The 26,091-nt window shown below is 40.2% G+C and overlaps 1 protein-coding gene across 1 annotated transcript; it reads right to left on the bottom strand.

Moving 5' to 3' along the window:
* Positions 1-392: 392 nt before the first annotated feature.
* zer1 (zyg-11 related, cell cycle regulator) lies at positions 393-21,786 on the bottom strand. The gene is made up of 16 exons (XM_039778879.1): positions 21,664-21,786; positions 20,372-20,588; positions 20,103-20,253; positions 14,713-15,167; positions 12,978-13,151; positions 12,686-12,800; positions 10,460-10,606; positions 10,158-10,331; positions 9,169-9,384; positions 7,511-7,552; positions 7,205-7,324; positions 6,884-6,999; positions 5,869-6,057; positions 2,767-2,864; positions 2,311-2,413; positions 393-681 (listed from the first exon to the last, which is right to left on the bottom strand). Exons 2-16 carry the CDS (start codon positions 20,536-20,538, stop codon positions 594-596), a joined length of 2,355 nt encoding a protein of 784 aa, XP_039634813.1. The 5' UTR covers positions 20,539-20,588; positions 21,664-21,786; the 3' UTR covers positions 393-593.
* Positions 21,787-26,091: the final 4,305 nt, after the last annotated feature.

The raw sequence follows: 26,091 nt of genomic DNA, 5'->3' as shown, positions 1-26,091 counted from the left end.
CACACGTAATGGCTAATTTTTTACTATACTGTGGCAAGAGCTCTGTGGCCTCCACAAGCATGAGTGAGTGTGAGAGAGCAGTGTGAGACCTCTGATGGCAGCGCAGGACACTACACAGCCTTTAGCCTTTTGTTCGTTGTTACACAGTTAATAGCAGTGAGCTGGGGGAGGGCATTTGTTTCCTTCCACTGAGAACCAAGCATCATTCTAACGGTTTTGTTCTGTCGTTAAATCTTTGACGCACACACACACGCACACGCACGCGCACACGCACACACACACACAGAGAAAGATAACAGTCACCCACCCCCACAAAACCATCCTAACACAAGAGATGCTTAAGTGTACTAAAGGAAAGCACCCTCACAACATAAACACCATGCACCACATCATCAAGTCCTATGTGTCATATATTAAGGTTTTGTCCAAATAGCCGTGAAAAAGGGCCAGAGACACATTTCTGCTCTACAAAATAATAAGAATGATAAGAATAATAAGAGTAATGCACACAATTGACCCTTGTGGTGATGACTGTAGGAGGGGCCTTAGGTCGGTTTGGTTGATGTTGGCTGGGAACCATGGCTCCTGTGGTGTCAACCTCTTTGTCCGTAGTTAACCTCCTGTCCATGATTTGTTTCCATGGGGTCTTCTTTGAAGGTTTCACACTGCTCCATTACTTTGCTGAAAAATATAAATATTGCACAAGTTAGTTAGGGTTTGGTGTGTCCAAGTGCTTCATACATGGCCTTAAAGGGTAACTACCGTTTTTTCAACCTGGACCCTATTTCCCTATGTTTTTGTGTCTAAGTGACTGATGGGAACGGCAATCTTTGACATTGGTCCAGTAATAAGCAAGATCGCTGCAGTCAGCAGCAGCGAAACAAGCAACAATGTAAAATTCAATTACATCAATTCAATTAATCGCGATTTTATATTTTAATTGATTGACAGTGCTAATATTTATGCATTATCATTTGGTAGCCATCATAATTCATGACATTTGGGGCCCTATTTTTACGGTCTAAGTGCACGGCGTGACAAATCCACTTTTGCTTGTTTGACGGCGGAAAAAAGGCTCCGTGCGCCAGACTTGTGGTTCTAAAGGGTTGTACTTAGTGTCTTAATTAATCAGAGGTGTGTTTTGGGTGTAACATGCAATAAACCAATCAGAGTGTCATCTTCCATTCCCTTTAAAAGCCAGGAGCGTTTGTACCTTGGCGCATTGCTATTATGATGGCGGATTTGCACCGTAATATTTTTATTTTTAATCTTTTGCATGTGTGTGTGCTGCTGTGCGTCCCTGTGTGTGTAACAAGCATGGTGTGCGCGCGCTGTGCACGAGCCTAGGTGCATTTTACTAATGCGCCGTTAAAATAACAACGAAATGCTGCGTTATTGACTTTAGACCAGGTTTTGTTGGTCAATGGGGCGATCACTTCCCGCTGCCACAAGATAGAAATACGCCAAGAATTCACCTGAACACACCTCCTTGTAAGACCAGCACGCCCAGAATGCACCTGAACACACCTCCCTGTAAGACCAGCACGTCCATGGGCGCCCAGATGGGTGCAGGTGCGTTTGCTATTTAAACGATGTGGGCGCTGGATGGGAAATTGACAAGTGGGTCGGTCTTAAATTAGCAAAGACACTTGCGTCGGGCTTTGTGCTGTGCCGCGCGAAAGATAGGGCCCATGGAGGTCCATTTGGAGTTTCGACTATTCATTCTCATAATCAGTTATTTCCTGGTGGGTTCTTTGTGACACTGGAGAAGATTAATAAACACATCAGGTTCACTAAAGTGCAGCATGACTTACTGTCAGCCACCGGAATATGATTTCCTCTCCACAGGTCTATGTGGGTCTATGGTTATGTAGGAGGAAATCACCAAAACAGTTTAACCTAGGAGTTCCCTGTCAGTAAATGTGACTTCATGATTACACCTCTTGGCTTGTTTGTAATAAGTCAATGTAAACACAAAACGGACCAGAACTAAAAGACAAGTATCTTTTTCCTTAGCATGAACTAAATGAACTGAATCACAGATGTGGAAGTGACTTTATGTGCTTCTATATATATCCAGATTGCTGCAGGAAATGACTGATGACTGTTGGCAACCAAATGATTGAGCCAAAGACTTTTCATTCTTTTCATTCTCTTTTAAAAACACGCCTGTGTCTGAATCATCAGCTGTAGAATTTGTCTTGGCAAATAGCACCTTCCGACAAACTACAGAGTGCTAACAAGTACATAAATATCAGGCTAAAAAGGATTCTTTCAAGCACAGCTTATACACAGAGCCGTAAGTCTTACCTGGCCATGTCCTTGGTTTCTGGCTGTGAGCTTTCCAGTTCCAAAACTTTCTCTAGAAGACTTACTCCTCCTTCCTTTATCAGCAGGGGACAATACTTGCTTGCTGTAGGACGAAAATGAATGTAAAGAGACCGAACGAGAATTATTACTGTGCATTACTGTATACAGCACAATGTAGGCATATCAGCAGTAAGGAAAGGCAGGCTGTGTACATGAATAAAAACAAGCAGCCTGGTGACAAGTGAAGAGAAATGTTAATGTCAGAACACTGTAGAAAAAGAAGTCATAATTTAAACATTCCAAATCATATGTATCTATTAGCTAGAACGTGTGTATTATATGAGATTAACACAAGTTACCAGTGCCAGGGTTGGTGCTGATTGTTCAGAACACCTGACGATGTAAACACTAACTGTTGAGTCTGGTGTGAAACCCTCTAGAGCAGCAGATACTCACGGTAAACTGACACCAGGTTGTAGAGAGCCCATGTTGCCCAGTGCTGACTGACAGGGGAGATGCTCTGGGGGAGCAGTCGCAGGATGGGCTCGAATGACCTGAGAGACCAAAGTCAATTTTTAAAAAAATTCAAAAAGAAGGGAAAACCACGGACAGCTGTACTGTACAGCTAGGCCACCACTTCAACTCAGTATATACAGACATGTTGTTACTCCGTTTCACATTACTGACCAACAATGATCTGTACTTTATTTTCAGAGGTCCCACAGTATTTATACTATTTTCTGTTTTTATTAATGATTTTCCACTTGCTTTTAAAAACGCCCATGTGTCCATGTATGCAGATGATACAACAATATACATGTATGTACCTACAATTAATGAAATAACTGCAACCCTCAACAAAGAGTTGCAGGTAGCACTATAATGGGTTACTAGCAATAAATTATTCTTAAACATGTCAAAGACTAGAAGCATTGTATTTGGTACAAATTTACACTTAGGTCTAATGTAAACAACATGCATGTCAATCTCTCCTAGTTGAAAGTTGAGGAGAGACTATCAGCATCACTCCTGGCTTTTGTTAGAAACATTAATGAATTGGAAATTCCTCATTGTTTGTATAGTCAACTTACATTTAGCTCTAACACACATAAATACCCCCACCAGACATGCCACCAGAGGTCTTTTCAAAGTTCCTAGATCCCGAACACAATCAATGCAACGTACAGTATTGTATCGAGGTATGGTTGCATGGAACTCACTTCCGGCTGAGATTGCTAAAGCGCACAATAAATCTAGCTTTAAAAAACAAGCAAAGCAACATCTAAGGGCCCTACGCCTGTAACCATATTTTGTAACTACTTTTGTACTTTTTATGTATAGGAATATTTATATACATGTATACAAAGATGTTTGATTTTTTTAAGATTTAGTGTAAGATGTATAAGAGTATATGAAGAGGACTATGTATAGTTATATTTGCAAGAAAGAATAATGCTAGTTATACTGCTCTTATTTTTATATCATGTGGCTGTTTTGTCTGAAAACGTCTTATCTGTTGTAATGTTTTATGTTTTGTGTGGACCCCAGACCCCGACTTTAGTTTTTTTTTTTTTTTCCTCCTTTCTTTCATTCAATTGATGGTCAGGACTGGTACGCCTTGCCGGTGAGTGACTATAAACTAGCAGTTTGCTAGTAATTCAAATCAAGAATTAATATCACATGATTGGATAATTTCATTGGTTAATTCTAATTATCAAGCTGACAGGCTAGCGTAGCGGTAGCCGTCAGGCTACCTAGTGTGTGGATGCTCACTGTGTATGTGTGCGCAATAAAAGCTCATAAAGTGACTCGAGTTGTATCCGCCGTACTTGTCCTGAAACCCTTCCAGTGGGGAGTTTATTGAGCTATAGCGGGTAGCTTAGTAAAAACTGGACACTAACAATAAACAGCTGATGAAACAATAACTGCTTTATAACATGATGCATTGTCAACAGTAGCCCCAGTTCGGTTAAAAAGAGGTTATAATTACTGATCAATATACAGATGTGTTGTCATGACACAACAGCTTTAAAAGGGGGATTTCTGTATTTTTCAACCTGAACCCTATTTTCGCATGTTTTATGTTGTCTAAGTGACTAATGGGAACAACTAACTTTTGAAATTGGTCCAGTACTGAAAGAGAGCGCTGCAGCTTGGAGCCGGGAAACAAGCTGCAGTGTAACCCTATGGGGAAATTACACACCGTCATGTATGTAGAAAAGGCCATAACATTCGCTCTCTCTCCTGAGATTGACTGACGAGATTCAGCGCTTTGATCTCCTGTCAAACACTTGCGCTCAGACAGGAGAAGGGGACAGACAGCTGTTTCAGACTTTTTCTCTATCATTATGTTCCCGTTTTTCGGACTTAGTGAAGTGATGTGTGTAGCTCAGAACGTAAGTTAAAACTATTCTGTAGCTTGCTACGCTGTTATGGGTTTTACTGCCTTTTGATCTGTGTAAACGCTAAAGCTACATTTGTTGATTTCAATAAGTGTTCTGCCACGACGCGTCCAAGTTTAGGCTGTGTTACGATGTGACATTTATTTTTAGTGAGAGGGATATTTTATCGCCATAATATTGCTGTTGCTGTGTTGTCTATTGCATAGCTGATGGATGTGAAGATTGTTTAATATTATTTGTGCAGCCACATGTTCATAATTCCGTTATAATGATCGCTAGCAACAACATGCAATCGCCAGTAAACAGACTAGCGCTGTGGAGCCACATGCTCAGATATTAAAGGTGTATTTCACTGTTTTGATCCGTATGTGGGATGTAATAGATATATCTTTTTCTCAGTTTGTGTTAATGAGCAATATGTTACATTTCATTTATGTTAATCATGACTAAGAAATTATTTAAATTTCTTAGTATTGTTTGTTGTTATATACTGGTGGTTACATATAGTTTCAGTATTGTTCATAGTAAGTCAGATGCTTATTGATGTGCAGTATTATTATTTGCTTATATTTCAGAACCACGCCCAGCTTTGCATGTAACTTCACATACAACTTCAAAGTCACCTTCATGTTCGAATTGTCATTCATCTGGCATCTCAAGAAATTTTCCTGGATCTCAAAATCAGACATCTCTGGTTGAAGTTCTTACCGGACAACCTACAACGGGCCAGTTTTTCAGTAGCCAGTTTATATATAATAAGTAGTTTAAACAATGTACGTCGTCCACTAAAAGTGCTGTTATTGCCACTGACAGGCTCAGACTGTTATTATAGCTGTCTGACAACAAAAGGTGGTGAAGTCTCCTTCTGAAATCTCGCCAGGTGACTTGATGCCGGAACACATAAAATGTTGAGTTACACTTAGGCGCAACTTTCATGGACCTTACTTTTGGCAGGCTGAAGTTGTGGCTAGTTGTGTTACAGCTACAAATGGATCCAAAGATCCTTTGGTCCATACACTGTGCTTTGCAGACCATTAGGTCTGCAGTGACCATTTTGACAGAAGATGACTACTGCCAGCCAAAGAGGAGAAGAAATCATAAACTAAAGCACCTTTTGTCAATGGCATTAATAAGGAAAAATTAAACAGATAATCACCTGTAGTTGATGTTGCGGCGAGAGCTGACGTCCCAACTCTGGATGGCATTCCACATCTTGTCCATCACTGTGTCTCTTAGCGGCACTTCCATTGACCAAACCTCCGGCCCATCAAACATGATGTGGGAAAGCACGCCACATGCATTGTACGACACCTCGATCCCATCTGCCTTACTGTCAAGCAGGTTACTGCCAAAGCATCAAACAGTGAAGGGTTGACAGATGAAAACATTAGATATCTGATTAGAGGTCTGCATGAAATAATAACCCTTTTTTTATATATTATTTTATGAGGATTTTCGCCTTTAATCACTAGAACAGTTTATCTGTATCTTCTCTCTGTGGTTCATTCAGTTCAGTAAGGCATTTTTATGTGTGTGGGTAAAGGCTGTGGTGTGGCTGTGTTGGCGCTCCAAAGATATGACAAAGGTGAAATGTTCTGTGTGCAACCTGTATTTGGAAGCCTGTTAACTGTTCAGAACCAGTGCCATGGATCCATTGCTGTGGTACAGTATGTAACAGTATGTGTCTTTGGTTTGTAATCTTCACTGGGAGTGAATGTATGTATGTATAGCCACCAGTAGTCTGATATGCACTGTAGTTTCTTCTAGGTGTGTTCATTTAAGTCGGCCTTAGCTTTCATTTGTTTGAGCAGTGCCTGTATGTTATACTAAAGGCAAACGCACCGTTGAGTTAGTGGTGATTCATCAGCGCACTCTACACAGATAAATATTTGACAGCCATCTACGCTGCCTCACTGCCCACTTTAATCTTTCTCTGTCTTAAAGTGTAGTGTTGGAGTCATGAAACAGGCTGTTTGTCAATAATTAAATTAAAAGCTGAACGTTTATGAAATGATCATACATGAGCTGTGTGTCAAACAGCACTTGTATTTCAAACATTTTTGGACGAGTACGCTTCTAATTGGCCGCTCCTGTTTTATTAATGACAGGTACACTGGAAAGGTTGACCAGAATCATTCAAGACTCTTCACCGGTTTTAACAGTTTTCTTACCTAAATACAGTGATGAACTGTGGAGTGAGCAGCTGTGGCCTCAGTGCTTTGACCTCAGCAACATTTCCCAAAAGGCCCAACATGTTGCGGTGAAGCTCCTGCTTGTCTGGAAACTCCTGAAGTAAGATCATCAGGTATAGGAGGGGTATGTTATTACACAGGGGAAATAGCTGGAGACTACTGCCATTATAGTCCAAAAAAATGATATTTCATCAGATACACACTACAATATATAGAAAAAAAATCCTGAAGGCAGCTTATGTATGCTTATGGTTTCAGAAAAGACACAAGAGTTGCAGCGTGGGGTGAGTGTGGACTCACTTGTAGACAATCCAGAAAGAGACTCATGCCCCGACAGTTGAGGAACATCTGACAGTTGTCGGGCGTCTCATCAGTGATGTTCCACAGAGCGCTCCAGGAAAACTCCATCACCTGGTCACACTGAGAGGGAAACAAACACACAATATTTATAGCAAGAATCCCTTCCACTTCATTCTAACAGTTAGGCAAACCTATGTGACGCAGGCATGGTTATTGGTTAATAGTCTAATCGAGTCAGGTTTGTGTTTACAACGCAATACAATTTTTAAGGTCAAAAGATCCGGGAGGTGTAAAACTGAGACTCACCATTCTGTCCTGTAGCTTCTTCTGAATTAAATTCAGCATTGTCTGTGAAGGAGGAATGACAGTCAAATAAAAACATTAACCATAATCAGCTAGTAGCACTATGGCAAAACAACACAATGGGCTGTGTTGCTTCAGGATAATAGATTTAGTAAAATCAATAAAAAAATAAGTTAATAATCGTAAAGAAAAACAAAATATTATTATTATTTATTATTATGTGTTGATTTTTATTTAATAGTTACTGTCTCCAGACAAGTACAAATCAGAAAATCATCAGAGTGACTGAAAGAGGATGGGATAATGGACAACAACTTTAGGCAAGAGTGCAGGAAAAAAAATTATAAAAAATAAATAAATAAATATATATATATAGATATGTGTATATATACACATGACCTAATAAGACATACATACATTATTTAAAACACATATTGGCTGTCCATCTACTTTATCACATTACATCTGACCACCTCAAGTTTCATGTTCTAAGAAGCCAATGATCCACCTTTTAAACATGACTGAGCCTCTGACATGGAAGATTACTGGGAGAGAAGGGGACTTTCACAAGCAGGTTTAAGGCTTAAGCATGGAATGACTACAAAATAAAAACCTCAGTAGACAAAACATTCCATTAAAACGTGTGTGTGACAAATATATGTCAAAATCTAAGCTTTGTCTAGCTGCTTTGTCTAGAAAGTGATGAGAAAACTCTGAGTAGCAAACTCAGATTTATATGTATAATGTATTATATGTATATGTATTATACTGTAAACCTCTACAGTGAAATACAGTCACACTTCACACTGTTAAGCTGTCAGCATTTTAACCGTGTTTAATCCAGCTACTAGTAGGCTAACGTTACCTGCTGCCTAGTGTCATGTTAACTAGTGTCACATGCAGCGATGCTTCTGCTGCCTGTACCGTCCGTTTCGGAGCATCAGAGGGCAGCGCAGGCATTTAAGTGGCAACGAAATCGGCATTGCTATTCGGTCAGGTAGATACAGGTCGTTAAGGCACCGGTGCCGTATTAGCACCGGGTCTCTGTACCCAACCCTATGTATGTATCAATGTGGTTGTTTTGATCTGTTGCTGATTAGAGGACAAAAGATAAAATAAGACCAATTTGATTTTTGATGTTTGAGAAAGGACTGTACAACTCTGGAAAGTTACCACAGTAGCATTAATGGTCTCCTCTATTCCGATGATTGTGAAGTGAACAGTAAATTAGTGCAATCCTAGATAGTATTATGTGTGCTTGCACAGATTTTGACTAACCAACACAGTGCGTTGCAAGATTGTTGCATTAAATGGCTGCAAAAGCAGAGCCAGGAAGAACATTTTTGATAGAATATTGTGCATCTTTTTTGTGCTTTTTGATTCCTCTGCAGCCAAGCACACATACATCCCACTGCACCACCACAGTGAACCCTTTGAAATGTTAGGGAAGCTTGCCTTTGTCCTCTTAAAAGGTCCCTAACACAGTGGAAATGATTTACAATTATTTTACTGTGGCTGCTCACTGCTCCTTGCTTGGATGGCTTTCACGACAATAGAGGAAAGAGAAATTGTGTTTCATAACTATTGTAATTGGACATTTTTTATGGACACTTGTCAGGAATATGGGGAAATTAGAAGAGTAAAGCTCATCTTAATGTTACCTTGACAAATCCCATCTTTCCCACAGCTTCCTTGTGATGGTTGTCCACCTGACAGACCAAAGCATTGCACAGGTGCACAGCAATTCTCTGGATGGACTCATCCTGCCGAGCTGGCTCCAGGATTTTCAGCAGCAGCTGGTTGACTCGACTGTACTGGAACTCCAGCTCCTCTGGAATACTGAAGTTACACAGAGTCAAGCAGCAGTTCCTCTGGACCTGGTGTGGGGCAGGGATGGGGACACAGAGGGAGACACAGGAAGGTTTACGAAGTCTGGAGAGCAACAACATGGTGATCATATAGGTCTAAAAACCTTGATCTGATTGATCTTTCGATAACTTTAATTAAGCCACACAGAGTGAAAACTTAATTCATCAAGCATAAAATAAACAACTACATTTTTCCTTGTTTTTGTTTTTAAGAACTATACCTTTTTACACACATACAGACATTTTCTGAGTTTTTTTCCTGAAATTCTCCATTCATGAAATACATTTTGTCAAAATAATAATCTAAATAAGAACCTGTCTCATGAAAGATGAAGTTAAAAAGAGTACAAATATGAGTATGATGGTTTTCAATACTCGTGTTCGACATTATAGTCAGCACCAAAAAAGGGCTTAGGTTTAATACCAAAAGCTTTGATAATATGCATGGGGACTGTCAGAGAACATTAACTTTCAAGTCTTACTTTTTATAGACATTGTATTGATCTTTATTAATATAGGTTGACATGAGTGCCATTGTTTAGGAGGGTGATAAATGGATATAGACCATTCTGACATGGCTTGTGTCAAGTTTAAACTCTGCTCTGTCAACTTTGCACTTTTCAGATCATTTATTTTGTTTCAGTATAGCCAATCACACCGTATATAGTGTGATATAGTGTTGTTATGTTTCTACTGTCAGACAAATGCATCAAATATCCACTTTTTAAAAAGGAAAGTATTTCACTTCACAAATAAACTTTAAGTTGACCGAGTAGACTTACGGTGACCTCCTGGTACTGCTCCATTCCATTTAGTACCACTTGAATGACCTCTCTGCGCAACCGCACACTCTGGTCACTGCGGTACTCTGTGTTGGTCAAGTAGAACAGAGCGGCGCTGCCTGTGACCTGGATGCTCTTATCATATTTATGGCACTTCAATGCTGCTATGACAAGCTGAAAGGACAGAAAGTTTAAAGGGGTGGTATGAGGGAGTGGCACAGTCATAATCATGGCACAAAGATTTCATTGGAAGTCACTGGTGTCCCCTTCTTTAAAAACAACCCAACTCAAACGTATCATACTTGCAAAGCTCGGAGGAGTTGACTGCAGTGTTGAATCCTGGCGATGTCAAACAGCTGATTGATGGCTCGGTGGGCCAGCTCAGGGCGAAACTCTGTGTAAGCCTCAATGGCATTCAGGACCTGTTCTTCGTTCTTTGATCCTGTCACCTGAAAAAGCCATGTAACCCACAAACGAAGAGTCGGTGACTCTCTTCAGTTAGAAGGGCAACACGCGTTTTACTCATTTCGTGTTGTTGTGGGTGTATTAAAGTGTTCATATTATGCTCATTTTTAAGTTCATAATTGTGTTTAGAGGTTGTATCAGAATAGGTTTACATGGTTTCATTTTCAAAAAAACACCACATTTTTGTTGTACTGCACATTGCTGCAGCTCCTCTTTTCACCCTGTGTGTTGAGCTCTCCGTTTTAGCTACAGAGTGAGACACTTCTGTTCCATCTTTGTTGGGAGTCGCACATGCTCAGTACCTAGGTAAGGACTACTAGCCAGTCAGAAGCAGACTATGAGGGCGTGCCATGCTAGCCTTATAACGTGTGTTACAAAGTGACCACGTCTGTCTCTGAAGTAAAGGCTGGACTACAACAGAGCTTTTTGGAGCAGTTTGTGAACAGTGTTTTCTGTTGGAGATGGGAAGTCCCTTTGGGGGGGGGTGACTTTGGGCTTTTCACTTTGTAAACCAATAACGTGCACAAAAAAAGATATATAACACAATAAATGTAAGGGAAAAAAAAGCCAAAAAGCATAATGTGAGCACTTTAACATAAAAAAGTCTAGATCCCAAATATTAAGACGACCCCACTTTTTCAGACGTATTTCCAGGGGGGGGAAAACGTCTTATATGCGGACCAATACGATAATATGACCACATGATCTGTTTGAAAGAATTAACTTTTCCATTTCAATCACAAAAATGTCTAACTAGTTCAGGGTTTCTGCAGGTTTTACCAAGTCAAATTTAAGACTTTTTAAGACCATTAGGAATGAAATGTAAGACCTGTATCACGACATCAATCAAACATAAAAACATCAGATGTCAGAGTCCTGAAACATCCTCTGAAACGTTTTTTTCAAGCCAAGTATTGCTAAACTTGCAATTCCCCATAGCTGAAGAATAAAATCTTTTTAATGTCTGTGGTACAATCTGAAAGAGACTCGCACCAATAACACGAAAGCTGATTGGCTGCAATATAAGTTGCATGTTGGTCTCATTTTTAGTCGTAATACAGCAAATTCTTTTTGGACTAGCGAAAGAAAGAACTACAACACCACAGAATCAAAAACAAAACCATTCTGAAGCTCTGCGGGAGCATTAGAGGTAGCGTTGCAGGACGTAGGAAAATGAAGACCGGTTTAAAAATGTTAAGACCTAGAACACAATACTTCAGCGAATTGAAGACTTTTCAAGGCCTTAAATTTTGATTTTGAAATTGTATGGCGCTTACCCAGTGCTAGTACCAGCTCGGCTCAACCGCGGTGCCCCGTCCTCCTTTTTCCATTGCAGATTAAGTACCGCCTCATGCGTGAGGCGAGCGCGACTGGACGTCATAGCGACGGCGCAGGAAACTGCTGTGACATAACGCAACACACACAGAACGTCGAAGGTGTGTTGTTTTTGACTCTCAGCATGTGGCTGTTTACCAGAAGACACATTTTGTTTCAAAAGAAGCTGGAGGCAGCAAAAACAACACCGCTGGCTAAACTATTTAAAAATGGCGGGTTTGTTCAGAACACCCCCACCCCCGTCTGTCGCTAGCAATGATGACGCAGTGATTAGTGACGATTCTCTCCGACCAATCAGTAGTCGGCAGGTTTTCACGTCACCCTTAGGTATCGCCTTAGCTCACTTGGAACCTCGACGGAGGTGATACTGAAAAAATGACCTGTCGGCAGGTACCAGGGACTCTTTCTTTCATAATGGAAAAGCAAAAAAGGCGAGTAGAGTCGAGTCGAGTTGAGCAGGTACCATGTAATGGAAAATCGCCATTAGGCTTTTTAAGACCCCGCAGAAACCCTGCTTTAGTTGTGATCATGCCCAAAATAATTATTATCAGCCATGAACTGTAATGTGTATTACATTTCAAGACTCAAAATCCTTTATTAATCCCACAGTGGGGAAATTCACACTGTTGCAGCAGCAAGGGATAGGAGGAAAAGTAGAAGACACAGATAAACAAATAATAAATAACTATTAATAAATAATAATAATAATAATAATAGATAACCAGTACCTTATAAGCAGGGATGTGTGTCACATTACAGAGGGTAGTGTCATACAAGCCCAGAAACTGCAGGGGTCTCTTCAGCTCCTGGAAAGGAAAGATGCTGCTCTTGCACGGCTCAATGCTGAAAGAGAGAAAAACCCTGGCTTGTTCAGAAGTTCATAAAGACATGCATGTAACTAGGACTACACTTGAAAATTAGCCGAATGGCTAACACTGATGCATTTAATCAAATAAACTTAAAGTAAATAAGTTTATTTATTTTTTTATATATATTTACATTCAAGACTTGGTTACCCACCTTGGCCGACCCATAGCTTCTTCAAAGTGTGGAACTGTGCCGTTGTCTAGCATAATGTGACCTGAAATGTCTAGTGACACCAGGTTGACCAGGCGCTGTACGATGGCCGTCAGGATTTTCCTGGTCATCTTAAACTTAGCGGTCCGCCTGCTCTCCCGCGAGATGTCAAGATGCCTGAAGAATGCAGAGTTTATTCAATGACAGTGACACATTCTGTTCAAATGATCTGTGGCAATGTAAAGGGAACATGTGTATTGGGACATTGCGATTACAAATGTTATAAATACTCATATTGTCTATGCGATGGGAGCAAATATATACTAGGGCAGGCTTAAAAACATCCAAACCTATCCTTTAATCCACTTTGATTCAAAGTTGTATATCAATTAAAATGAAAAAATGGTAAGCTCGCATGAAATGTCATCTTGCTTGCTTATTTAGCATCTTTGTTTACTATTATAGTTTTGTAGCAGTAAGACTATTTAGTTTATATTTTATGTATGCAACCTTTAAGCAAATAAACTTTATTTTTTAATCATTGAATTGAAACATCTGAACATTTGGTACATTTTTTATTTCCTTCTTCATTTCATACCCATCATGTGACTGGAAGTATCTTGCACGCTAAATTCCACTTAATACACCGCCCTAAACTTCACCACACCACAGACCGTATGGCTTGTAGCTGCTGTGGTAATGGACCAATCATACATTGCATTAAATTGAAGGATTGGGGTGATTGGCAGCGAGCAAAACCATACAAATTGTCATTATTTTCTTGATTTGGGGACAAGAAGGATTGAATGCAGGCAACGTTTGACTGGAGAAGTTTCGATACCACGTGGTACTGGGTTTTTTCAGTTGATACCTTAAATAGGTATTGAGCACCTATGGACCTTTTTCACAGCAGACATTTTGTCTTGTCACAGTAGGAAAAGCACAGCTGAAATTGATAACCTTAACGATGGCTCAATTCCATCAAGTGTCCCAGTAAGCTATTTCAGTGAGTCAGCATGCACGATACCAGGGCCTCTCCTAAGTGGAATGCAGCCATCATTATTATTATTCATTATTGAATACACCTGTGCTTTCCTACTATGACATGTCAACATGTCTGCTGTGAAAAATGTCTATACCTAGCCTTACAGATGGACTGTGCAGTGGCGTTTTTCAGGTTTTTCTCTGAAAACAGCTGCCTGCTGCAGCCAAAAACAACACTGCAGTATAAGAACAGTGAGAGTGAACCAGAACAGCTAAACAATGAGCTCAAACTCTCTATAAAGCACTAAAATGAGGATTAGAAGCTGCAGATTTAGTTGATAATTCTCTGCAAGTTTATCACCACCAGAGACACCTTCCACATTGCGAAATTGTAATTTCATACATTATTTTAAAAGTCCATGAACGTGTTCAACTCTACGTTAAGTTAAGTCTAGCGAATATTTTCATTTCAACTGAATAAGATAAAGCTACACAGAACCTAAGTTCAAATGCAGTTTTCTACCACCCCCCCAGCACATCAGTAAATGTGTGTTGTGTTTCATCACCTATATATATATATATAAATATATATAAATAAATAAATAAATATATATATATATATATATATATATATATATATATATATATATATATGAAGCAGGCACGATCAATTGGCAATATTTAAAAGGACTGCAATACCAGGGAGTGTTAAGAGCATAATGAAAACTTGTACATAAAAGCCCCCCCATCTTACCTTAGATTAACGATCTCCACCACTGTACTGACCAGCTCCTCCGACAGATCCACATTGTAGAGAACAAGTGATGCTAGTCTGTCTTTCCACTGGGTGAGAAAAGCTGTTCCCAGCAATTGTACATTTGACAGATCTAGTGAGGTGAGTGACTTTAGGGGTTTGAGCAGGGTCTCCACATCCACCTCATCAGGAAGTCCACCTAAGTTGAGCAACCTGAGGCGGTTGAACCCCTGGAAGTTAAAGTCCGTCTCTAATGCTTGCCTAGAAGCAGGGCTCTCCTCCTCCTCGTCCTCGGTGTCTTCGTTGCAGGCCAGTGGGGCTCCGCCTTTCTTGTAGAAGATGTGGCTGCAGCCGAAAAGACAAAGAGACACCAAGGTCTCACGGAAGCAGGTCAGTGTTTTCAAGCTGCGGGATGACAGACTGTTGCAGTAGGTGAGGTGGAGCTCAATCAGGTCCTGGCAGACAACACAAAGTAAATAACTGATGAATTAGTGAATCATTTTGACATTTTGATGGTCTTGCAATCATTAAGGACTGGATTATCCTTTACAAACTGCTGTACCAAATCAGCTATAGGGATGGGAGCCACAGGTAACTTACAACACAGGGTTTCCCGCAGCACTTTGCAGCTTAGGCGGCCGCCTAAGCAAGACACGCCTGCCGCCTTAACTACGTCGTTAAAAAATGGTTTTATATGAACGATATCCACCGTGTTACTCTGTCCTGTTTTCTCCCTTTCATTCCAAACCGTGACCAACGGCAGTCTCCCTTCTCTGCAGAACGCATAAAAACATTATAAAATGAATTGGAAAATAATCAGTTTTTACAATCCGGGACAAGTGGATTTTTTTGTAGGGCAAGTGGAAGAGAAATTGACTTGCCCCACTTGACAAGTTAAAACTCAAACAAAATAAAATGCCATGTTACTTCACGTTATGTGCCACTCATTACTAGGGATGGGTACCGAACAAATACCCTCGGTACTACCGAAGGCGGATTCACTTTAAATCAAACGGTGCCAAATTGCGGTACCCGAGAGGGCATAAGCGCGAGCATATCTGACGTCTCTGCATCTTGACAGAGAGCGGAGCTCCGACTGCCGACACACACACACACACACACACACACACACACACACACGCAGAGCTGTGGTGCCGACGGAGCGAAACAACGTCGACTTTGTTAAAGTCCCAGTGAGTCACGGCACTGCCGGTAAAGCGGTTGCAAGTGTGTTCACACTTTTCAAAACTCCACGCACACAGCTTATATAACGGCGACATAAAAGCTGTCACGGTATGGGTTAGACTTCCTCTGTTACAGGCAGGCACCACTGTGTTCACTATGCCCTATTGACTGACTGACAGGCTGAGGTTGTCAGTCCCCCGTCCCATCCAACATGCAATTGTTCTGATATAAGAGACTATACTGCAGTATAATACTATGTGAATTGTTTGTTCCATCCCCACACTTGCAGAAGTAGCTTGTATAGGGCACTGGAGAAGTCCCTTACGAAAGTACATCGGTGTACCCTTTTTTACAAGCCCATGTTTGTAGACCCACCCTTGTTCTAATTGTTTTAATATATACCCCAAGTAACCAACACATATCTTTGAACTATACATGCCATATTAGTAACCAGAAGAGCACTTGAAGGGTGCAGACCTCTGCCAAGGCATGTCATATCACACAATGTTAATGAAATGTGAATTTTCCCACTTGGGAACTAATTTTTTCATTCATACTGTAATCGGTAAGGATGCAGCGATACCACTTTTTTCAGACCAAGTACAAGTAAGTACTTTTGGGTACTTGCCAATACTGAGTACCAATATGACTACTTAATTACATTACAGTCTAAGAATTACTTTGAAAACATGCATTATTTGCACCTGATTGCATCGTGACTTTACGAGGTGTACCTGAATGCACCATGAAGTCCCATCGGTGCCCACCCGCTTTACCATTCGTGGTTTGTTTACATAACTCACAGGGATAACCAAATGTTGCCACACAGGTGACTCCAGGGAAGCATGAGGATTTAACAGTTCTGTAGTTTCTCATCATCTCTGATTGTGGTCATGGTGTCTGGAAAAGTGAATCTGCAGGCTACCGGTAAGCTACACTGTGTTTTTAGCTACAGACTGTTGCACATCCCGTACCGGGAATCCCAGTGAACCCTTTCGAGAAAAAATCCAGTCACACTTAAGACCATCCAGTTGTAAGATGATGTGTGGCGAGCGTCTGGCGTCGTAAGGCTGCTGTGGATCACCCAGGTGGATGCAACCCACTGTTGGTGGTAGAGAGTAGCTTTGAGTATCTATGATGAAAAGTGCTATATAAATGTAATGAATTCTAATTATTATTATTAAGATTTGTAACCATGTTCAAGCAAGCTAACAGTAGGTTAACATTACCTGCTGCGTAGAGTACAGAGTAGTGTTAGGCTAACTAGCCTCACAAGCAGTGATGAATGAAGTGGTATCGGGTGCGGTATCGGAGTAGTTTTATGAGTACGAGTACATGAAAACAGTAACGGACCCTATCTGTGCACCCTAGAAATTGGATACACTCAAGTGCCACATTACATAAGAATGTCTTTCAGAGAAAAAAAACTACCTGACCTTTATATCTAAGGAAGAAGGTGTGACAAATTATAAACATTCTTCAGTAACCATACATTGGTATGTTAAACATCCTAAAAAAATAAACTACTATTTCAGGTTTTTGTAGTTAAACCGTGGAGATTGGAGGAGGGTACCATTTGCTAAAGTTTGAAGAAAAAAAAATTGACATTTAACACATTTTCTTTAAGTAGTAATTACTGGTAACAGAAAATTAAACAGCCACCCCTCCGAATTCTACGGTCTTGACAGTACCATTGCAAAAGAATCTAAAAAGAATCATTACTATGGAATTGAGGCGTTGGGTATCCCACCAACACTTCACCAGCATTTGTCCAAACAGTACTAACTGCTAAATAAAAGTTAATCAAGGAACTCAGTGGTCTGTTTTGTGAACATGGACACTCATTTCAATGTTCCATGTGTAACTGTTTACATGTCTTAATCATTTTTATTGCACAATGGGCAAACAGATTGTAAAAATCTATGTAACGACAGCAATTTTCTGGCGGGGGAGTTGGGACAGTCCGGGATAAGACCTTTGGCAGACCCACACCCACTGTCTACTGGTGTTATTGTGTCTATGTTTCTATAATTAAGTTGGTAAATAGAATGTTATTATGACCTGATGGTAATGAAAACTACAAAACACTGAGGTTGTAAAAAAGTTACTTAAATTTTCCTTTAAAAAAGGGAATAACTACAGGCTCTTTCATTCCTAAATTCCTTTTCATTCCTTAAAATGTATTATTGATTTAGTACATCTATATTAGTGTATGTCCTTTGGTTGTGGTTTTTATATAAGCCGTTACAGGTTTCTACCACACTCTCACATGTATTTTTGTATTTCTTTAATGTCATTTGTTTTTATGTTTTTATGTTCCTATCCCGGAATGTCGTGTGGACTAGCCAGACCCTGCCCCGCAGTGCTGTGGAAGAAGGTCTTTCCCAATTATTACACAGTTACTTACCAAATTGTTTAATAATTTAACATAAAATATAGATTTAAAAAGGATTTTATTGATTTAAAAAGGATTGTATTGCATCCGCAAAAGAAAATAGTCCGAACCGTCTCTGCTGTTGGAACACTGCGTCCACGGCAACGTAAACTCCCTAGCGATGAGCTACCCGAAAGCCAGCTGTTTGCAGCGAATACATTCCTGGCAAAAGCCACTGGTCCTGCACGCATTTTATCCCCTCTTACGGGCTGTGGTAGTAGCCGTATATTTACCTTCAAAATGAGTCAGGATGTGGTGCGGCCGGGTTAGCTCAGTTGGTAGAGCAGGCGCACATATATAGAGGTTTACTCCTCGACGCAACGGCCGCGGGCTCGACTCCGGCCTGCGGCCCTTTGCTGCATGTCATTCCCCCTCTCTCTCCCCTTTCATGCATTCATCTGTCCTGTGGAATTAAAAGCCCATAAATGCCCCAAAAAATTATCTTATAAAAATGAGTCGGGCTGTGATGGATTGCTGCCCTTCTATCGCTAGCTAGGCGGACAAATTCCTTCAACCAGCTTGTTGTTTCAATCACTGCGGGCTGACATAACATTAGCTGAGGCGTTGTCATGTGAGCTAGCAAGCTATCAAGGCTGCTCTCGTGGCCGTTATGATTCACATTAAACTGAACATTTCCGTTGATGGGGAAGGTAAATGGGACTTCTTTGGGAATATTTATGTTGTCATTTTTTGCCCTCATTCATCTCATTTCCTTCTTGCACAAGCATTGCACTTGACACACCTGGAAACACAATGTTACAATGTAACTGTTGTCCCTACGGCTGAAGTTACTGCGTAGCGATCACAGACTGTTCCAAGATGTAGCGATAAACGCTCACCAGATCTGCTGCCATTGCCTGGATTGGAGGACAGGATCTTGCTCCACTTTTCCCCGATACGCCACCAGGACTCTGAAGCGTGCTGGAAAGATTGTGGCTGACCCCTCCCGCCCCGGCCAGAAACTCTTTGAGCCACTCCCCTCTGGCAGGAGGCTGAGGTCCATCAGGACCTCAACCACACGCCACAAACAGTTTTTTCCCCTCCGCCACTAGCCTTATCAACAAGGTCCGGAACCCACCCTGACTCTCTCCACCCTCCACCTCTGGCTCCTCATGCCACTGTATCTACTCTGCTGTAGCGTTCCTTTTTACTACTGTTTAACTTATTTTATTATTTATTTACATTTATGTTATCGTTATTAATACATACTGTGTGAATATGTTTATACTTATATTGTTTATATTCTTTTATCCTTCTTATATTTGAGAATGTGTGACATGCACCAACAACACCATGACAAATTCCTTGTATGTGCAAAAAATGTACTTGGCAATAAAGCCCTTTCTGATTCTGATTCAATTTCGGCCACAGCTGATAAATTAGCCGGACTTCTTTCAGCGGATTGACGGATGTCCTCTAGAGTGATCAGAACTGCATCCATGGCAACGCTCTGCTACGCATGGCAACGGTCTGTTACACTTAGCAACGGTCTGTTATAAAGAATTGGCAGACTGCAGAATGCCATCGTATTCAGCCATGCCATGTAATAATACTTTTTAATGCATCAATTGTAGGAACTGACAGGATTACATTTCACTGAAATTGTATTTATGCGATTTCATGAAACAACTAAATTGATTGTTTGATTGATTGATTGATTGTCTGTCTTAAGTTTTCTAGTTGAGATGTTCCACAGAGGTGAACTAGAAAATGAAAGCTGTAATCAGCTAATTCTGAAAAACTAATCTTTGACTAACTTCCAACATCCCACCTGTTTTTTAATGGCCTCCAGATCTCTGTCACGCACAAAGTCTTCCCTCAGCTGTACCCTGGTCAGTCTGGTGCTTCGAGGGTCTGAGAATAATTGGAAGAAGCTCTCTTCTGGTTCAAAGTTACTGTCTGTGTGGACCAACTCCATGTATCTGATTAAAAAAAAACAAAAAAAACATGGAATCTGTAATATTGTGACAATTGTGGCATTTAACAGAATAAAAATTAAGAAATTGGGTTAAACATCAATTGATGTATCCTGCTACGTACGTGTTGACCAGCTTGTCGCAGATTTCGCTGGGAAGGAAGATGTCCGAGCGCAGACAGAGTTTGTTCCTGAATTCCTGGTAGCACATGGTTTTTCTAAGGTTCCTCAGACAGAAGACTGTTGCCAGAGTCATGAGGCTGTCAGGGCTGTCTCCTGCTTTGGCTGCCATGTTAGCCTCTTATTCTCTGCCTCAGATCAAAGACAGGGCAGTGCAGGGACCTTAGGATGGGTTTATTGAACAAAGTAAAGGGTTAGGATACATTTCTTTTCACAGAAGGCTTCTTCTGGCGGGAAACAGCAAAAAAAAATAAAAAATCTGTTGACATTTTCACTCCAATGTGAGGTTTGAATTGAAGCAACTGTGAATTAAAATAGTGCATGTGCAATTTTAACTTCCACAATAAGCTAATATCAGATTCATTATTGCACTCTCTTTGGCATTAATTGAAGCTATACATTAATTATGGGTTATACACTGCGTAACATACTTAGTAATTAAAGTAGGCTAATGACATTCAATCCAAAATAAAGAGGAAACATCAAAGACCTGGACTAGACATTACAGGTGACTTACAGTATGTTCGCCAAACTCTTACTGCATTTACCGTGTATACTAGCTACATTAACTAGTCGAGTTATTACGGTCAAAACGCCTTACTGTCATAATACCCTGAGCTCATATCTACATTTTTAGACTAACGTTACCTCTTATGGGTATTGCAGACCTTTCCATGCTTAGCAAAGTAAGCTGTCATGCCAATGGCTGATACTGTTAGCAACTAATATTTGCTACTTTGCAACAACTCGTAACGTTATATATATATCTATGGCAACTTGTTTCACCATTACTAACAAAATGATCCTATCTTATCTATATTAAGCTGAATGACTCCGGTTGATAATGATGCTACTAGATTGTTAACCTTAGTTAACCACAAATAGCAATGACTCCTATAGGAGATACAGCAGACTGTTACTAAGTTAGCTAGCTTCCTAGCTAGCTACACTGTGGAATAATTTACTTTAACAACACCAACGCTAGATCGCTACTGGCAAACAGACAACTATAAGCCTACTCACTTACAACAACCCAACACACCAAAAACCAACGCTTGTTATTCTAAGTTAGCTATGCCTCAACTTGCCGAAACGGTGTATTAGCTTGGGGCTAACGATGACTTTCCCTACTATGATGTTAGCTAACATAGCGCTAGCTAAGAGCTCTGTGTAGAATGCAGGCTACAAACAGTGGTCAGTGGTGTTTAAGTGCATGGCTCGTCAGGCAGTGCTTTACCTTAGCTTTCGCCAAGGCTATATGTCTTGATGACGGCGAGAAATTGAGTTATTATCATCGGTCTTCACTCATCTGATTTTCGTTTTCGTCCGATGTCAACAAACAGACTCCTCCTCCTCCTAATTCGTCTCCTCCTCCTTTTTCCCATCTCTTCCTTCTGCTCTTCCCTTTCCTCTGCCTTCTTTTTCTTCTCTTCCCCTCACTCGTCCTTCTAGTTTCAATCTTTAATACTATAGTAGGCTATATTCTATTCATGTTTGTTATTTATGTCAGCGATCATTTCATAATCGATTTGTATACCTAATACTTAGTATCATTATTATCATTAAATTATTAGCTAGTAATAGTAGTAGGCCTAGTGTTATTGCATACTAGTTTAGCCTAGTACACTGGTAGAAGAAGTAGCCTAGATCCTTTACTTAAGTAAAAGTACTAATTCCACATAAAAATACTCGGTTGTAAGTAAAACTCCTGCATTGAAAATGTTACTGAAGGAAAAGTATGTAAAGTATCATCAGGAAAATGTAGCCTACTTAAATTATTAAAAGTAAAAGTAGTCAATGCCGAAAAATCCTCACATTTTAGGAACTGGAAACGATCAAAGTTTGTCAACTATTGTTTAATCGGTTAATCATTTCCTCTGTACTTGTAGGCCTATACAGTATATTGTTGGGTATTTTAATTCATTATAAAACTAATTTAACTAAAGCTGTCAGATAAGTAGTGGAGTAAAAAGTACAATATTTACTCTGAGAAGTAACTTAGCGGAGTAGAAGCAGAAAGTGGCATGAAAAGAAAAGACTCAAGTAAAGTACAAGTACCTTGAATTTGTACATAAGTACAGTAATTGAGTAAATGAACTTAGTTACATTCCACCACAGAGTAAGTATTCTACTTAAGGCACTTGTAGTTTTTATTTTATTTTAAATCCATCTATACAAAAAGTTAGTTCCTATTACATATTTCTGTTTACACAACCTTAATCAGAATATATTCTATTTTCTAATCAAAGCCATTTAGAAGAAACCTAAAGGCTTTTTTATGCTGCTTTCTTTTAAGTGATTGTTAATTTCTACTGCTGTTTTTATATTTAAATTGTTTTTAACTGCTATTTAATGTTTTATGTAAAGCACTTTAAATTGCCTTGTTGCTGAAATGTGCTATACAAATAAAGCTGCCTTGCACAAATAGTTCTAGTTCTCTACTGTTCTTGTTTTTCACCCTTTTATGCAAATAAACTGTGTGCCAAACTGTTCCAACATGGTTCATTCTGTGTTATAGTTCTTTGTATCTTTACTTATCTGTGAAATGACAGAAATTACTTTCTCAGGGGCAATTGCCCCAGGGTCCCAGATCCCAGGAGCCATATAAGACCCTAGATTTACTGTGTGTAAATCTGGATAATTGCAAATTTGTCAAAAAATTGCACCACTAAAGTTATCGTATAAAGTATCGACAGAGGCAGGTGCTGCAATATTACTTGATCTTGTGGCCCTGTTACAGGGCCATGTCAATAGAGGCCCAACAGCAAATTTGCCCCATGAGACCCCTTTAATCCAGCCATGTCAGTGTGTTTTGCGGAGCTTTCCTTCCACACTGTTTGCATATACATAAATGCAAAAACGTGTTACATTGAGGCAAACTTTTTTGGTTTATATTATTGTTATAAACAAAGTTGAAGAACAAAAAACATCTCCTCTACTCTGACGGCTTTTTGGCTGATAGGTAAACACTACGGAAAAGAACTACACCACTGGTTCTAACCTTTAAAACAAAGACTTGCTGTCTTAGAGAGACATAGAAACAAACTGTGCAGGCACACATACTACAGTCAACTTCTCACTCACTCATTCACTGCAATAAGAGAAACATCAGACAGTCACATCACACCTATGGTATGTGTAATTATCACTATGTGGTTTCAGGCAGCATGGCATGCAGTCACACTGCAGCTGTCGAGGGGGGAAAGTGAGTGTCTAACACTTGGTCCAATATCTCAACAGCTACTGTCTAATTTAGTATCAATATTCATGGTCCCCAGGGGATTAATCTCATACCTTTTTGTTAACCTCCTGGCATTTCACCTTAGCACCGCCATCATGCTGAAATTTCCACTTATTCAAAAAATAAATGAGGGATTGCAATGAAATTGACTGAATACGTGTTCTAAAAGTGATAAACTCCCTCTTGTTCCCATAACCTCACTTTTAGCTCCACCTCCGGACAAATTTTCATCTCACTACTAGCTTCAACAGTAGCACAATTATCAGTTAATTGTGTTTTTTTTATTTTTTTGTTTACAATGAAGAGAGTCCCTGTGCCAACAAACTGCACAGAGAGTGAGAGGAATGGAGGGTTAAAAGAGCCCAGCAGCTCATTTTTGTCACAGAGGGACCTCAAGAGAATGTATCAAGGCTGGAAATTGAGCATCTGATAAATCACAGGACCTACCATCCTTCTAAAACATTCTGCCACACAGTTTGGTATCAAATAGGGCTACATATTATTGGTCTTTGTATTGAAGCTTTATGATGCTACTATGAAATGAATATATATATATTCAAACCCAAGATTAAATTTTTTGTATGGCTGTACAATAGATCAAATTATGCTGAATTGACATGTGTTGTAGCTTATATGAATAGCTCTCTCTTTCTCTTTTGGGATTATCTGGTTGGTGCTGAAGGTGCTTGTCTGGTAATCTGTCCACAACTGTAGTTTGTAGTTACAAATAGCATATATTTATTGATTTAGGTTAATATTTAAAGTTATTTAATTGGCAGTCATTTATTACCAAGCCATGAGAGGCTCAACTTGGTCTAAGACTAGCCAGTGTTCTGTTTTATATGTTGTGCAGCAGCGGTCAACACCTTCATTGTGGTTTAAGAGGGGTGAGAACATTTGGCCGAAATACAAGTATAAAATATAGTTTTGGATTAACATATGCCAATGAGAATCAATGGAATTATGTGTATTTACAGTGTAAAAAAATAATTAAATTTGTAGTTTCTCTCCACTTTTAAAAGTTTTTAATCGTGCAAGCCTTGAAAGCACAACTAAATTAAGACCAATCAACTACATTACATTACATGTTATTTAGCTGAGGCTTTTATCCAAAGAGACTTTCAATGAAGTGCTTTCAACCCTGAAGTTGCAAACTCCAGACAACAAGTAGTAAGTGCAAGTACATTAGCTTTAAATAAGCAAAACTACAAAGAGACATATGAAAGTACAGCTTCAAGAAATATATATACTTAAAAATAATTTTTAATGTTTATCCGAGGTGTAGTCGGAAGAGATGTGTTTTTAGCCTTCGGCGGAAGATGCATAGGCTTTCGGCAATCCTGATGTCAACAGGGAGCTCATTCCACCATTTAGGAGCCAGGACAGCAAACAGTCGGGATTTCGTTGAGTAATTAGTTGTCCCTTGCTGTGAGGGGGCAACAAGCAGGTTGGCTGATGCAGAGCGGAGTGGGCGGGTTGGGGTATAGGGTTTGACCATGTCCTAGATGTATGCTGGGGCTGATCCGTTTGTGGCCCTGTATGCAAGAACTAGTGTCTTGAAGCAGATGTGGGCAGCAATTGGTAACCAGTGAAGAGAGCGGAGGAGCCCCAGCATACATCTAGGACATGGTGTGAGAGAACGTGGGGAGGTTGAAGACAAGTCGAGCTGCTGCATTCTGAATAAGCTGCAGGGGCCGGATGGCACATGCAGGCAGGCCAATCAGGAGGGAGTTGCAGTAGTCTAGATGTGAGATGACTTGAGCCTGAACCAGAACCCGAGCCACCTTCTGCGTTAGAAGGGGACGTATATCCTTCTGATGTTATGCAGCATGTATCTACACAATCGGGTAGTTGCAGCAATGTTGGCAGTGAAGGAGAATTGGTCGTCAAGTGGAAGTAAAAGGAGCTCAGCCTTATCAAGGTTAAGTTTCAGATGGTGTGCGGACATCCAAGAAGAAATGTCAGTCAGACAGGCCGAGATACGTACTGCTACTTGAGTTTCAGACTCCGGAAAGGAGAAAATTAATTGGGTGTCATCTGCATTGCTGTGATAAGAAAAGCCATGTGAGTGAATGTTGGTGTACAGAGAAAAGAGGAGGGGACCCAGGACTGATCCCTGAGGAACCCCAGTTTTGAGTGGGCAAGGTTCTGAGGTAGATCCTCTCCAAATTACCCGGTAGGTTCGGTCTGCCAGGTAAGATGTGAGCAAAGAGAGCACAGAGAATTGAGACATCCAGATCCTGGAGTGTCGAAATGAGGATCTGGTGGTTCATTGTGTCAAAGGCAGCAGAAAGGTCCAGAAGGATGACGATGGAAGAGAGAGAGGTTGCTCTAGCGATGTGAAGCTGCTCAGTGACAGCAAGGAGGGCAGTTTCTGTTGAGTGGCCAGCCTTGAAGCCAGACTGGTGGGGATCAAGAAGGTTG

Source organism: Perca fluviatilis, chromosome 17 (genome assembly GCF_010015445.1).
Source record: "Perca fluviatilis chromosome 17, GENO_Pfluv_1.0, whole genome shotgun sequence".
NCBI lineage: Eukaryota > Metazoa > Chordata > Actinopteri > Perciformes > Percidae > Perca > Perca fluviatilis.
The sequence above is the reverse complement of the archived record's forward strand: the minus strand, read 5'-3'. Positions and strand labels throughout refer to the sequence as shown.